The sequence below is a fragment of the Salmo salar genome, chromosome ssa17 (genome assembly GCF_905237065.1).
Source record: "Salmo salar chromosome ssa17, Ssal_v3.1, whole genome shotgun sequence".
Lineage (NCBI taxonomy): Eukaryota > Metazoa > Chordata > Actinopteri > Salmoniformes > Salmonidae > Salmo > Salmo salar.
This window is the reverse complement of record NC_059458.1, coordinates 48,060,892-48,075,975: the sequence shown is the minus strand read 5'-3', so window position 1 is coordinate 48,075,975 and position 15,084 is coordinate 48,060,892. Positions and strand designations below refer to the sequence as shown.

At 40.0% G+C, this 15,084-nt stretch overlaps 1 protein-coding gene across 1 annotated transcript in view; it reads left to right on the top strand.

Annotated features, from left to right (window-relative positions):
- Positions 1 to 15,084, top strand: part of LOC106575999 (protein phosphatase 1H) — a 66,724-nt gene that overhangs the window by 33,375 nt on the left and 18,265 nt on the right. Inside the window, exons 4-6 of the mRNA XM_014152795.2 lie at positions 5,933 to 6,045; positions 9,823 to 9,907; positions 10,202 to 10,320. Coding sequence (XP_014008270.1) covers positions 5,933 to 6,045; positions 9,823 to 9,907; positions 10,202 to 10,320 — 317 coding nt within the window. The remainder of the gene's footprint in view (positions 1 to 5,932; positions 6,046 to 9,822; positions 9,908 to 10,201; positions 10,321 to 15,084) is intronic.

Here is a 15,084-nt window from a genome sequence, read left to right as displayed (position 1 = left end):
TTCGGCTGTGTTTTCGCTAATGTCATAATTAGTGTTGGTATCCCTGCTGAGGTCAGAGATCGATCCTTTTATGGGTTGAGGTTCACTAATTAGCGGAGGAGTGGTGACCACCTCCTTTGGTAGCTTGCACATTATTAGAAAAATTTAGAGGAAAAATGTTCCTATTTTTTTTCCAATGTTTGGGTTTGGAATTCATTGGAAGCTGCAAAGACAAGTTTAATCTATTTATAGATGTTGACGAACCATCAGTACTGTACCAGTAATGTGGAAGTTGGACGTGAATGAATTTGCAAAAGCAAATTGAATTAATTAATCAATGCCAATGATTAATCCTACCTGGGTAGGCTATCTGGGTATTAAACTTGAATTAACCTGAGAGGTTGCTTCATCCAAGTTAATATGGGAAGTTTAAAAGTGTCTCATTTGATTGCAAGAACATTAAGGTATGTTCAACAATTTAACTTATTAAATTGAATGAGATGATAATCCATACAATCTCCATTGATTGGATATCATAAGTGTAAACAGTAGTTCAAATGTTGGGAACACTCCCCACTATGGTACACTTCTTCCTTGGGCCGAAGCCACATGGGATTCCCGCGGGGGGCGGGACTTCTGTCAGTACTGGATTACTGAATGGGTTTTGCAAAAACCAAATTTTACTGATTGATCAATTTTAATGATAAATCAAACCTGTATAGGCTATTTGGGATTTAAACTTTAATTAACCTGAGAGGTTTATTCATCTAGGTTAATGTGGAAAAAAGATTACAATGTCTCATTTAGAAAACTCATCAATTTGGATATTATTTAAAAGATCCACTTCAGAATGTAAATCTGGCAATTTCACTTATTAGTTCAATTGAATAAGACATCGATATCCGTCTGGATATCACGAGTAACGACTTGAGTGTCACCTGACTAATTCTTCTTGAAGGAAAGTACTGGTGACTCTTCAGAGGTCCCTGCTGGCACACGCTGAAATCAAACGGAAGTACCCAGGGCGGGTTCCGCAAGTCGGATGAATTACAATGTGGCACAAAACAAAATGGCTGTTTTCCCTTTTGTTAGCTTAGCATCTCGAGCAAGCTAATCCTACTTTTTTGCATATTTCAGCATAACATAGGATTCCCTTGGCAAGGGAAAGGTTTTACTCATAACGTATTATGTTCAAACCCTTTTCGGCGATATTTGACGATATTTTAACCGGAACTCGCGGCAAACAACGAAATGCACCGTGGTCTACTCGCATCGAAACGCGAGAGAGACAGAGAGATACTTATCGCTGGTCAAGCAAATCTCTCCTAAATTTCAATCGGCTGGCTCTTTGTCCTCGCTCGAGAAATTAATAATGACCTAGACAACACGCGTCTGAAACGCGAGAGGCAGAAATAGCCCAGCGTTTGGCCAAACGCGCTATTTCTCAGATAGCTTTATCAGCCATCATACATAAATGTATAGCTTATGCTCGCCACTGACTACGTCAGAGCACAACACGGAGGCGATTCTCCAGAGCACACACGCACCAATAATTCCGGTCTACAATTCCCATAATGTATATAATAAACTTGGTATATTATGTAATCTGCTTTTCAATTTTATATAGGCTGAATCAAAATGAAAGCTTCATCCTATTTTAGATTCCTCGCACGGGGGCTCCAAATGTCGTGTCTTTGGCTATGCCGGATTAAGTGATATGACATGCTAACCTATAAAATTCTTTCTCTGTAATTAATATTGCCTGATTAAGCTAATCATGTAAATGTAATTAACTAGAAAGTCGGGGCACCACGGAAGAACGTTTATAGAGCCGTTATCTTCCGAATAAACTCTTAAAATACTTAGTAATACTTTACATCGGTAGCAGTCAATAATAACCTCTTGGGGCTAGGTGGGACGCTAGCGTGCCACCCGTGGTGCACTCCATCAACAGCAGGTGCATTTCAAGAGCGGCAAATTTGAATCCAAATAAATGTCAAAATTCAAATTTTTCAAAAATACAACTATGTTACACCATTTGAAAGATAAACATCTCCTTAATCTAACCACGTTTTACGATTTCAAAAAGGTTTTACGGCGAAAGCATAAATTTAGAGTATGTTAGGACAGTACATTTACAAGAGTTGTGTGTAATGTTTTGTCAAGTCAAAGACAGGGTCACCAAAACCATAAAACCAGCTAAAATGATACACTAACCTTTTACAATCTCCATCAGATGACACTCCTAGGACATTATGTTAGACAATGCATGCATTTTTAGTTCTATCAAGTTGATATTTATATCCAAAAACAGCGTTTACTATGGCATTGATGTTGAGGAAATCGTTTCCCTCCAATAACCGGCAGTCAAGTCAGCGTCACAAATTAAATAATTAAAATTAGAAAACATTGGTAAAATATTATATTGTCATTTAAAGAATTATAGATTTACATCTTTTGAACGCAATCAACTTGCCAGATTTAAAAATAACCTTACTGGGAAATCACACTTTGCAATAATCTGAGCACTGTGCCCAGAAAAATACGCGTTGCGATACAGACTAGACGTCATGTTGGGGAGATCTAAAATCGAAAATACTATGTAAATAATCCATTACCTTTGATTCTCTTCATCAGATGTCACTTCCAGGTATCACAGGTCCATAACGAATGTAGTTTTGTTCAAAAAAGCTCATCATTTATGTCCAAAAATCTCCGTCTCGTTAGCACATGATGTAAGCCAGCCGGACTTCTCGTCATGAACGAGGGGAAAAAATATATTTCCGTTCGTTCAAACATGTCAAACGTTGTATAGCATAAATCATTAGGGCCTTTTTAACCAGAACATGAATAATATTCAAGGTGGACGAATGCATAGTCTTTTATAACGTATTGGAACGAGGGTACCCAACATGAAGTAGCGCGCCAGGTGTCTAATGGGACATCACCGTTCCATGGCTCTTGTTCGGTCAGATCTCCCTCCAGAAGACTCAAAACACTTTGTAAAGGCTGGTGACATCTAGTGGAAGCAATAGGAAGTGCCAAAATATTCCTAAACCCCTGTGTTTTTCAATGGGATAGGTTTAAAGTCAATACAACACATCAGGTATCCACTTCCTGTCAGAAAATGTCTCAGGGTTTTGCCTGCCAAATGAGTTCTGTTATACTCACAGACACCATTCAAACAGTTTTGGAAACTTTAGAGTGTTTTCTATCCATATATAATAAGTATATGCATATTCTAGTTACTGGGTAGGATTAGTAACCAGATTAAATCGGGTACATTTTTTTTATCCAGACGTGCAAATGCTGCCCCCTAGACCCAACAGGTTAACCCTTATCTTATTTTCAGTCTCATAATGAAAGTTGTAAATTCTTGGCTATCTTCACGAACCCTGGCTAACAAGTTGAATCAGCAATACCAAATTGGGTTTAATTATTTATTTACTAAATACCTAAACTTATCACACAGAATTACAAATACACCGAATACACATGATGTCATACATGATGGCTGGTTACACAAAGGAAAGGGGGTTGGGCTTGAATGAAAGAGCGGGAAGACTTAGGAATAAAGAAACAGCAGCTATGCTATCATAAATACATTATCTTATGCATTCTAAATTACCGCCCATTTGAAAAAGGAAAATGGAATAAATATTTACTCTGAGCTGCGCTTCGGTAGATTGGTCGTAGATGCTGGCCGGGTTGGCAAACAGATCTTCCGGTCCTCGGAAGAATGTCAATGGTGGTAAAGTGTATATGTGGTGGTATCTTCGTCTGGTTGTTAGACTGGATCCGTCGTCCGTCCTTTCCTAGCCCACGTCTACAGCGGCCGCTGCTAACTCAACGGCTAGGAAGTATCACTTCTGTAGTGAATAAGCTCAAAGTTCATACCATTCGCCACCAAAGCTCACGCTGAGGTTGGCTTAGTTCTGTACTTGACATGTGTGTCCTTCTAACGTAGAGGCTGCAGACCTCACGTACTGGAACAACGTGGTTATCTTTTCGTCAAAGGCTTATATAGTGGAGAGGGGGAAGGATGTGTTTCATCGTTTATAACCCCTCCTCTTCACAGGGGTGGGCCACTGATCAAGCAGGGCACTTTCCTTATGAAAACCCAAATCTCTCATTTGGAAGCTAAAATTACATTTAATCTCCTAACAAACAATTTCAATATCAAACATTTCAATTGCATAACAATTCCATGTTACTCTGATAACTATAGGGTGTATACTTTCTCAGGTACAGTTTATGTCGTCCTGTCATCAGTCATAATGTCTCAGATGACAACCGAACTGACATACATACTCATTACGTTCCCAAGCATATTGGGGGGGGGTCATAAACCTTACCCACAGGCCAACGTCATGACAATAGCCTTTTGTGTAATTCCTTGCTCTGCTGAGTTTCTGATTATCGCCATGGTGTGCTTTCTGTGTGTGTGTTTTTGTACAATGTATTTTACCAGGGCATAGTCTGTCTTTTACGCACGCAACTCTGATAGAGTTTCTCTTTACCCATGTCCTTTGTATACATTCCTGTGTGCTATTTTTCATGTTGCCTCTATACACTGACGTGATAATGTTGTAGATTTGTTTTGTATATAGTTATTTACCTGTCATGTGACATTTACCTGTCCCCACCCCTATTTCTAGACACACATCAGCTTCCGTCCACAATGCTGCCTAGATTATAAAATACAAGTATTTTGTAGTTTATTTTGAGACATTGATCTTAATGCTATTTTGTAATTGTATTTTCTAATTTTTACCCAGCCCTGATTACAGTCAGCTACCAACAGCTGTTTTGTAGGCAGCTGTCTATTCCTTGTGGCTTTACTCATAGTATTTTTCATATTGACTCAACTCTCATCATCTCTCAGAAATTGTATACTGTATATGGCCTCTAGATGGCAATGTAAGTTAATATAGGATGCTCTTAAGTCTCCCACCCTGAGCTCCTTCCCATGTAAATTTAATCTGCCTTACTCAAGCTTAACCCATCTCATGTTCCCCTAACATTTAGTAAGGCTAAGGCCAGTGAAACTGCCTGCATTTTGAAGAGCCTGAGGCTCAATCACCCAGGAGAAAAATACTGTAACCTTTAAAGAGCATTACCTGCTGCAGGGCTTAGTTATACTATCCATCGGGGCAGAAAGGATCTATAGTACAGTAGTATGGGAGATGAATTTATGAACATATCCTTTCTCTAGACTGAGTACACTGTAGGCTTACTCGGCTGACCTTACTGTATGCGTTGACTGTTTTTTTTAAACTCATACCGACTTAAACTGTCTTCCAACCCCCACAGAGTTTGAAAGGATCTATTTATTGTTGCATATCTTTACTTTGTCTCAGAATGTCCTGCATTTCCCAGTGTTCCATTGGTTCCGTTGCGCCAGGCAAGCTCAAGCAAAAAATGATGTACTCTTTGAACTCCGGTCTGGTGGGGGTGGAAGGGCATTATCATGGCAGTGCCCTCAGCTGCCCCCTGTCTGTTCTGGTCAGAGTCATCAGATGGCCGATCAGCATCCAAGCAGAATGCGTAGGAGAGAAACCACACCATAGCTCCTCTCTCTCGCACAGACACCTTCTGCACAGACGGCACACACAGCAAACACACACCTTTCACAGTTCAGTGCATCTGCTTAGCCCCAGATCACTGTTTCTTGCCTTTTAGTTTATTCTCTTCCTCAGAAACTTCTGAAGGAAGTCTTATTGTTTTAACTCGGTGTTAATTGCATGTTATATTTGTATTCTGTCACCTATTAGTTTCATTGATTTATTTGGGGGTCAAATTCAAAAACCAACATGTTATTCACAACACCCAATTTTAGGTTTGTGTGTGTGTGTGTGTGTGTGTGTGTGTGTGTGTGTGTGTGTGTGTGTGTGTGTGTGTGTGTGTGTGTGTGTGTGTGTGTGTGTGTGTGTGTGTGTGTGTGTGTTTTCAGGATGCCCAGATAGAGAGGGAGAAGCAGGTGTATAACATCACTGGGGGATGCACAGCACTGTGTGTTGTTTATCTGCTTGGAAAGCTATATGTGGGAAACGCAGGAGACAGCAGGTTAGTGTGTGTGTGTTGTATCTATCCTGATTTGATCCTGAACTGCCTTGTCCCAAAAATACACAAACCTACTCTTAACATATTGGTGGTACGCTAGGCTAATCTAACGTGTCAGTGTTTCCCCTATATTCATTTTTTTCATTTTTGTTAATATTTCTTCCAAGAGGCTCTTCTTAAAGGGATAAGTGCGAGATTTTGGCAATTAAGGTCAATGTACTCGCCCCCACGGAAATCGAATTAGCATAATACAAAATCCCCATTAAAAATCCCTCAGTTTAAACTAGAGATATTTGTTTTTTTCAGATTGGATGAGTCTCAATCCATGGATCTGTGACAGTGCTAGAGCGGTGTTTGTCAGACCATGAGACATCCCGAAAATCTGTCTTCTTACAAAATCGTCTGTAGTGTCCGAACGGTTTGGACTACAAACTACTATGACCCCTCTATGTAAAGGTGAGAATCTCACCCCCACAAGCGTCTTGGGATTCATCTGAATTGGTACAGCCAATCTGCGCACTTCTGTTTGTTGTGTCCAAACAGTTTGGGCTACACGCTAATGCCCACAGGCCTCACAAAACTCATCCGAAGGTCCTTACTACCAGTTAAAAAAATCTATGGAAGTATATATGGAGACAGTTTAGTGCCAAAATAAGGGGTTAGATACATGTAAAAAAAAAAAAAATAATAAAAAAAAAATTATATGTGTATATCTTATATCTCTGATATAGGACAGACACTTCAGAACAAATGTCCTCTCGATTTTTTTTTGGGGGGGGGACTGTCTGTTGTTCCATGTAGTGAATCTGTTATGCAATACATTTGTATGGGTTAATAGCAGTAAGGCCTAATTTTTGGTATATCTTTTTTTTATACTTCAAGCAGTCTTAAAAATCAAATAGCAAATGGATCCTTGGTATGACCTTCCATGTAGCTTAGTAGAACCCCCCCCCCCCACCCCAGTTTAGATAGGGCTTAGACTTTAATGGGTTAGTACAATATTTATTTTCTATTTACCCAGAGTCAGATTAATTCATGGATACCATTTCCATGTCTCTGCATGCAGTTTGAAGGAAGTTAGCTGTTCCTGTAGACTTCCAGTCATTCTTCCAACGCTAGGTAGCAATGGCTCGCAAAACTACCTTCAACTTCCTTCAAACTGCACACAGAGACATAAAATTGATACCCATGAGTTAATCTGACTCTGGGTAAGTAGAAAAAAAATATTGTACTATCCCTTTACAATATAGAACAAAATAATAATATAGGGGAAACACTGACATGTTAGACTAGCCTAACGTACCGCCAATATGTTATGAGTAGGTTTGTGTATTTTTGGGACAAGGCAGTTCAGGATCAAGCTCTCGACTTAGTGCAAGATTTTGGCAATTATCTCTGTAAGTTCATAGTGACAGGTTACAACATACTGTACCAGTCAAAAGTTTAGACACACCTACTCATTCTAGAGTTTTTATTTATTTTTACTATTTTCTTCATTGTAGAATAATAGTGAACGCATGAAAACTATGAAATAACACATATGGAATCATGTAGTAACCAAAAAAGTGTTAAACAAATCAAAATATATTTTATATTGGAGATTCCTCAAAGTAGCCACCCTTTGCCTTGATGAAAGCTTTGCACACTCTTGGCATTCTCTCAACCAGCTTCACCTGGAATGCTTTTCCAACAGTCTTGAAGGAGTTCCCACATATTCTGAGCACTTGTTGGCTGCTTTTCCTTCACTCTGCGGTCCAACTCATCCTAAACCATCTCAATTGGGTTGAGGTCGGGTGATTATGGAGACCAGGTCATCTGATGCAGCACTCCATCACTCTCTCCTTCTTGGTCAAATAGCCCTTACACAGCCTGGAGGTGTGTTGGGTCATTGTCCTGTTAAAAAACAAATTATAGTCCCACTAAGCGCAAACCAGATGGAATGGCGTATTGCTGAAGAATGCTGTGGTAGCAGTGCTGGTTAAGTGTGCTTTGAAATCTAAATAACTCACAGACAGTGTCATCAGCAAAGCACCATCACACCTCCTCCTCCATGCTTCACGGTGGGAACCACACAAGCGGAGATCATCCGTTCACCTACTCTGCATCTCACAAAGAAACGGTGGTTGGAACCAAAAATCTAATTTGGACTCATCAGACCAAAGGACAGATTTCCACCAGTCTAATGTCCATTGCTCATGTTTCTTGGCCCAAGCAAGTCTCTTCTTATTATTGGTGTCCTTTAGTAGTTTGTTCTTTGCAGCAATTCAACCATGAAGACCTGATTCACTCAGTCTCCTCTGGACAGTTGATGTTGAGATGTGTCTGTTACTTGAACTCTGTGAAGCATTTTATTTGGGCTGCAATCTGAGGTGTAGTTAACACTCCTTTCCTGTGGCGGTCCTCATGAGAGCCAGTTTCATCATAGTGCTTGATGGTTTTTGCTGCACTTGAAGAAACTTTCAAAGTTCTTGAAATTTTCCGGAATTGACTGACCTTCATGTCTTAAAGTAACTATTTGCTTATTTGAGCTGTTCTTGACATAATATGGACTTGGTCTTTTACCAAATAGGGCTATCTTCTGTATACCACCCCTACCTTGTCACAACACAATTGATTGGCTAAAACGCATTAAGAAGGAAAGAAATTCCACAAATTAACTTTTAACATGGCACACCTGTTAATTGAAATATATTCCAGGTGACTAGCTCATGAAGTTGGTTGAGAGAATGACAAGAGTGTGAATGTGCAAAGCTGTCATCAAGGCAAAGGGTGGCTACTTTGAATAATCTCAAATATAATATATATTTTGATTTGTTTAACGCTTTTTTTGTTACTACATGATTCGATATGTGTTATTTCATAGTTTTGATGTCTTCACTATTATTCCACAATTTATAAAATAGTAAAAATAAAGGAAAACCCTTGAATGAGTAGGTGTGTCCAAACTTTTGACTGGTACTGGATATTTTTAGCAAACAGAGTGAACAGTGGCGCGAATGAGTGCCCTACAGTGCAGAGGCATGCATCAGTTTTATTTCAGGTGGTCCTACATAATTACATTTTCATGCATTTTGGCTACATTTGCCATCCCCTGCTAAAATCTGTGTGTACATTATTAATTGTACCCATAAGTGTTGAAGGCACCATAATATATTGTGTTGTAAATGAAAGAGTATGTGTGGAGAAGCCTGGCAGTTACAGTATGTCTAAATACCTCGGTGCCACTGACACTGTACTGTACGCACCCAGGAGTGAACATAATATTATGCTCAGTCAAACCAGTCAAATCCAGGTATATACTGTAACTGCCTACATGCACAGTGTAAATGGGTTACCATGAATTTGACAGTAATTTACAGGCAGCTCAGTGGCAAGTAAAATTAAGTATTTAATATTACAGTACAACTACTGTAATATAAAGTACTGTGTAATGAGACAGTACAATACCATAAAATTGACTTTATTATACTGTAAAAAAGTCAATGCTACCTTAAGAGAAGAGGGGTTTGTATTTCAGTATTTTACTATAATTACAAGGGATTGGTTCAAGCAGGTTGGCTGCTAGGGAAACTGACTTACCTAGTTAAATAAACGTTAAATAAAATAAAAATGAAAGGAAATGTGCACAATCCATATTTTCTTTTGATGTTTATTTTCTGGCAGAATGTAGCTCAAATGGGGATTTGCACCATTCTGCTTGATTTTTTTATTTATTGGTTGGACCTTTTAATATCTTTATTTTGTGTGTGTGTGCTCGTGCGTTTGTGCGTGTATCCCCAGGGCGATCATTATAAGGGACGGGAAGGTCATACCCATGTCCACAGAGTTCACTCCAGAGTCAGAGAGACAACGGCTACAGTTCCTGGTGAGAAGAGAACCGTGGCTCACTTTTTTCATGGACACCAGTCATTTACATGTATAATATATAGCTAGCTATGATTATAAGTCAGGATACCTTGGACTTGCTCTCCTTTCTCTGCATGAAAGGTTACAGTGTGTGATTCTATACAATATCTTGAGACTACCTTATTGATTTTTCTTTTGAACTTCAAGGATCTTTTAGAAATGTCTGACAGATTGCCTTGGCTGCCAGGGCAAAGATGGCCCCGTCTGAACATAGCCTACCTAATGTAATGTAACCTTTTCTGTCTGTGTGCAGGGCTTCATGCAGCCTCACCTATTGGGAGGAGAGTTCACCCATCTGGAGTTCCCCAGGAGAGTACAGAGGAAGGAGGTGGGCAAGAGGATGCTCTACAGAGACTTCACAATGAATGGATGGTCAGTACACTTCATCTACCAGATTGAAGCCTCCCAATTTGTTACAAAACACATGTAAACTGAACAATACAGCCTTCTAAAAGCAGTCTCTGTATGGGTATCTTTCCATCATCTTTATCCACTGTACTGTATGTAGGCCTACCTATAGTTATTGTGTGCCTGCTCTCTCTACCCTATCTCCTTCATTGCTAACCACTCTATATAGCTATACTTATCACCCTCCTTTTTTCTCTCCCTCTCCATCTTTATTCATACCAAGTATCTATCACTATTGCTCCCCCTTTTCACTCCATCGTAATTCACCCTAAGTATCTCTCCCTCTTTTCCCCTTTACTCCCCTGGTGTGTGTGTCAGGCAGGGTGCTGTGTGCAGTACTAGCATGGTTGTTAGGCCCGCCAGGCAGGATGGGCGGTGCTCTCTCTGTTGTGTGTCTCTGCAGTGTGTTAAAGGGATGGATGGTGTGTGCCTAGTGCATGTACAAACACCCTTCCTCCCTGTTCTTTAGATGAACCGTGGAGGAAGGGGAGAGAGAGAAACAGTGGGAGAGACAGAGGGAGGTAAAGAAAGGCATGGGTAGGGGAGAGGAGGAGAGAGGATGAGCTTGGGATGAGGGCAGAGGGAGCAGAGGCAGCATGTGGCTGGTGCTACAGTGTGCTCATTTATACAGTGATGAAGCTCTGCTCTCCTGGGACACAGCATGCAGCTCAGATTGGACCAGGATGGACTAGACAACTCACTGTGGGGAAGCAGGCCATGTCTCATAATGCGTTATGTCCAATCCTCTGTGTTTAGAGCAGCCAGGTCACACCAAATCCACTTCAGTATTCAACGTGTGTCGGGGTCCCCAGGATGTCAGGAGATGCCTTCAATACCGGTCACTAGGGGCAACGTAAGCACCTATTACCATAGAGGAATGGCTTAAACCGCGCTACGACTCCGAGGATCGCGGGTTCAATCCCGGTGCTGGGCACTTGTTTAAATGTTTTCTGTTTTAACCCTGTCCCTTACCATATCCAGTTTGAATTCATGTTTAACTTATAGGGACATTTCACCCTGGCTCTGCATATAGTCATTACTATGTTAACAACATTAAGTTTTTGTCATAAACATAAACAATTACCCATACCACAAGCATTTCACTGGTAGTCAGGAAGTTTTGACTTCCTGTGTATTTGTCTGCTCATAGTGAACCACAAAGTCCGACATTCATAGCGAATGCAGATACAGCTCCGCTAGGTAGATGGGGCGTGCCCACAAACTTGGATTTAGATGTTGTTACTTCGAAAAAACAACACACAGTAATCTCAGTACTTCTCTATGCCAGATTTCTTGGGGAAACGTTTGATAATGTTTGTCATCATGCCAGTGTGGTGTTCTGTGCCTGGCTGTGCCAATTAAAAATTAGTTATCTTTCACCATTCTACCTACCAGAGATTTACCCTGATGCTTCCAGTGGCTATGAAGAATGACATTTACGGTGACCAAAGATTATCAGAGGGATTTTTTTGGGCTGAACTGATGGGGAATTCATTTCAACACCAGATTTTTTCCCTTTACAACAAAACAGAAGATTCTCAATTTAAGGTAACCTACTATTAGCTAGCTTGCTAGCCTAGCTGGACTAAATTAGCTAGCTCGCTACAGTGCTGTATTGAGCTCTGAAAGCCATCAGCTAAATCGCATAGCTATCTTTTGGATACACACTACTGTCAATCAATTTAGCCTAAGCAATGCTAGTCACTGGTAGCTATCTTCAGCAAATGAAACATATTTGACTAACGTTAATGTAAGCTAGCTAATGTTAGCAAATAAGAGTATCTGAATCTTGTAGCCAGAATTTTCACTCTTGTCTGGAAAACACTTGTTACTAAAAATAGAATTGCTAACATAGCTAACTCACTCTCTGTTTGTGTGTTGTTAGCAATGATGAATGTGTATCAATTGTCTACGGTTGGTTAGCTTGTTGGTTCTCAGCTGGCTAGACATCTTGCTGCCAATTTAGCGATGCTAACTAGCTAACAGCAAGCTGACAATATTAAAATGTCCATGTTAGGTGTGTTAAGCAAGCCAGTCTAATACAGATCAATACAATTAGTGGGGTGGTTAAATTGTGTATTGGTATGTATTTTGTTTTAGGTGGGAAAGAATCTGATTCCACCAGGATGCTTTTCCAACCGCTGGCTCTGTACAAGGTGAAGGTAAGTTGGCAAAAATATTTACGAGTTGAAGGCTAAGATAGCTTAATTTACAGTAAGCATGGCTTCAACATGAATTGGGTAGTGTTTGTATTGGTTTGTGTTATGGGGTTAGATGTAGGACCACAGAGTACCTCCCAGACAATGTAATCAATTTAGTCTACTCCTTTTCTCTTTTTACCTTTTCTCTTTGTAAAACTCCAGTTATCCCCAGGTCCTGCTGAAATGTATACGAGCATGAGGGAGCGGACACACCTTGCAGTTATAGAGCACCACAAGACTGTGGGACAGAAACCACTAAGGGACACTGAAAGGTATAAAATCAATCATCCCCCTGCCAAGGGCGACTATTGACAAGAATGATCTGTCAAAGTCAATGGGCTGGGGGAAGTTTACAAATAGGTAGTTTTTTTTGGTTGTGCAGGGTTGTGTTTAGAGACAGTAAATGCATTGTGGTGTATGAGAGCGATTGAGGTGCCATTTCTCCTCAATCAGTGTAAGAACTGCCCTCCTAAGAAGGTTCACACCTATTGCAGCCTTTCCTCTCTCATTGTCCCAAATAATACACTAGCATGTCTCTAAACACTTAGGTCCCATTCAGTTGACACTTTTATCAATAAAGTAGTGCCCTACGTCCCTTCCCCCAAATGAGTGTAAAATGCTAACACCACAACCATGTCTTTCCAGGAGACGTGCAGTACCATCAAATCTTCTGCAAGAGTTCCAAACAGTTGGTGTTTAAGAAGGTCTACAAGCCCTGCACTCACCACTTCTGGCAGAGTGTTATCCAGCTGGCTATACACCGCAGACAGGACAAGACCATTCACCACAAGCACAGCTTCCCCAGCCCACCATGCCAGACACCATTGCCAGTGTACCAAAGCCGGATAAAGGACAGTGTGGCTCAACATAAGACCATGTAGAACCACCATAAAATAAATACAGATATTTTCTATTCATCTTAAAAATGTGTCTGCCTTTATGGATTCACAGAATATTTGTATTTAAGTTATACAGGGCTCTATAGCATCAAACAGTCCGTATATTGGTTTACAGTCCGTATATTGACATGCCTGTACATTTACATTTACGTCATTTAGCAGACGCTCTTATCCAGAGCGACTTACAAATTGGTGCAACATCATGAACAACATCATGAACGTTCTATTGTCGTCCGACATCAAACTTGTCGTTGTCGTTCTGAAAAAGTGTAAACACAAAATGACAGCCTCTGCATGACATCAGCAGCCCGGTGCTCCAAATAGCATACTTTCTCTATTTTAATAATAGAGATTAAACACATTTGTTTCAAAATATATTCAGTAAATGTCAACCAATCAGCCAGGCAACTAAAAGCAATTTTCTAAACAATATTTTGGTTTGTTGCTAGCCAGTGTCTAAACGTCTAGACTTTAGTTACTTTTTATTAATTATTACAGGAAAATACACCCACAACATCATTATTTACAAGCTAATGGTGAGCATACAGAAAATACTGCCACAGTGTGATGAAATAAAAGTAGGTCATTCTATCTGACAATTTTAGAACTCCTGCATCATCTGGTCTCAGGAGGATTTGGTCTGGTTGCTGTGGCAGTCCGGTAACCACGTCAATGGACATTGAGACAGTCGCAGAGACTTAAACGTTTTTCATGTTTACAGACATTCCACCACCGGAGTATCAACTGGCCTTTAGACATTCAGATATCCCCCCAAAAAATAATTGTCAAATTCTAAAATACAGGGGAATGTACACTATTTAATGCTAACTCAAAATGAGAACTGGGTGATCAGCAGATGATGGGAGAGATGGTCATGATGAAATTGCCATTCACAAAGAAACATTCAGGAAGAAAATACAGTATGATCAATGTAGTAAAGTGCAGGGAATATATGTCTAAGGTGTAAAGTGCAGACATCTGTTGATCAGCAAATGATGGGAGGGGTGTTGTCACCCTGCCATTCAGCTCCTCTTGTCATGTATTGCTTGAAATTTAGCATAATGTCCAATTCATTGAGAGGGATACAGTTCTGCTCCAATGAAAACACACAGGCAAAGGAATTATGTTTCTCTCTATCTAGAATCCACCCCAGGAAGAAGCCCAGGTACCACAGGGTATTGTCTGTAAGACAAAAAAAATATTTACAACAGTAAATTGTTGCATTATTGTTTCTCCTCACTGTTAGTAAACCTAACTGGCTGGATAGCCAATAATTATTTTCATCTGTATGGAATCCTATCACGTGTCATGCTTATAGGTTTTAGATTGATTATGATAGTGGATGCATTTCAATGTCAACCTTTGCCAATTATGTTACATAGCTAGCTTGTAAAATTATTTACAGTTGTTGATGTTACACATGTTTGCTAACAGGTTACAAATGCAAGGCTTGGCACATAGCAAGTTAGCAGGAACCAGGCGAACTAGCTAGCCAACTCCAGTCAAGCTAAAGTTTACTGGTAAACCTAGCTTTAGGTAGCTGGTTGTAATGTTAGTAGCTTGCTGTTCAGTAGGAATTTCTATGAAAAAAATATCTAAGTTTTACAATCAAGATAAAATAGATCGCC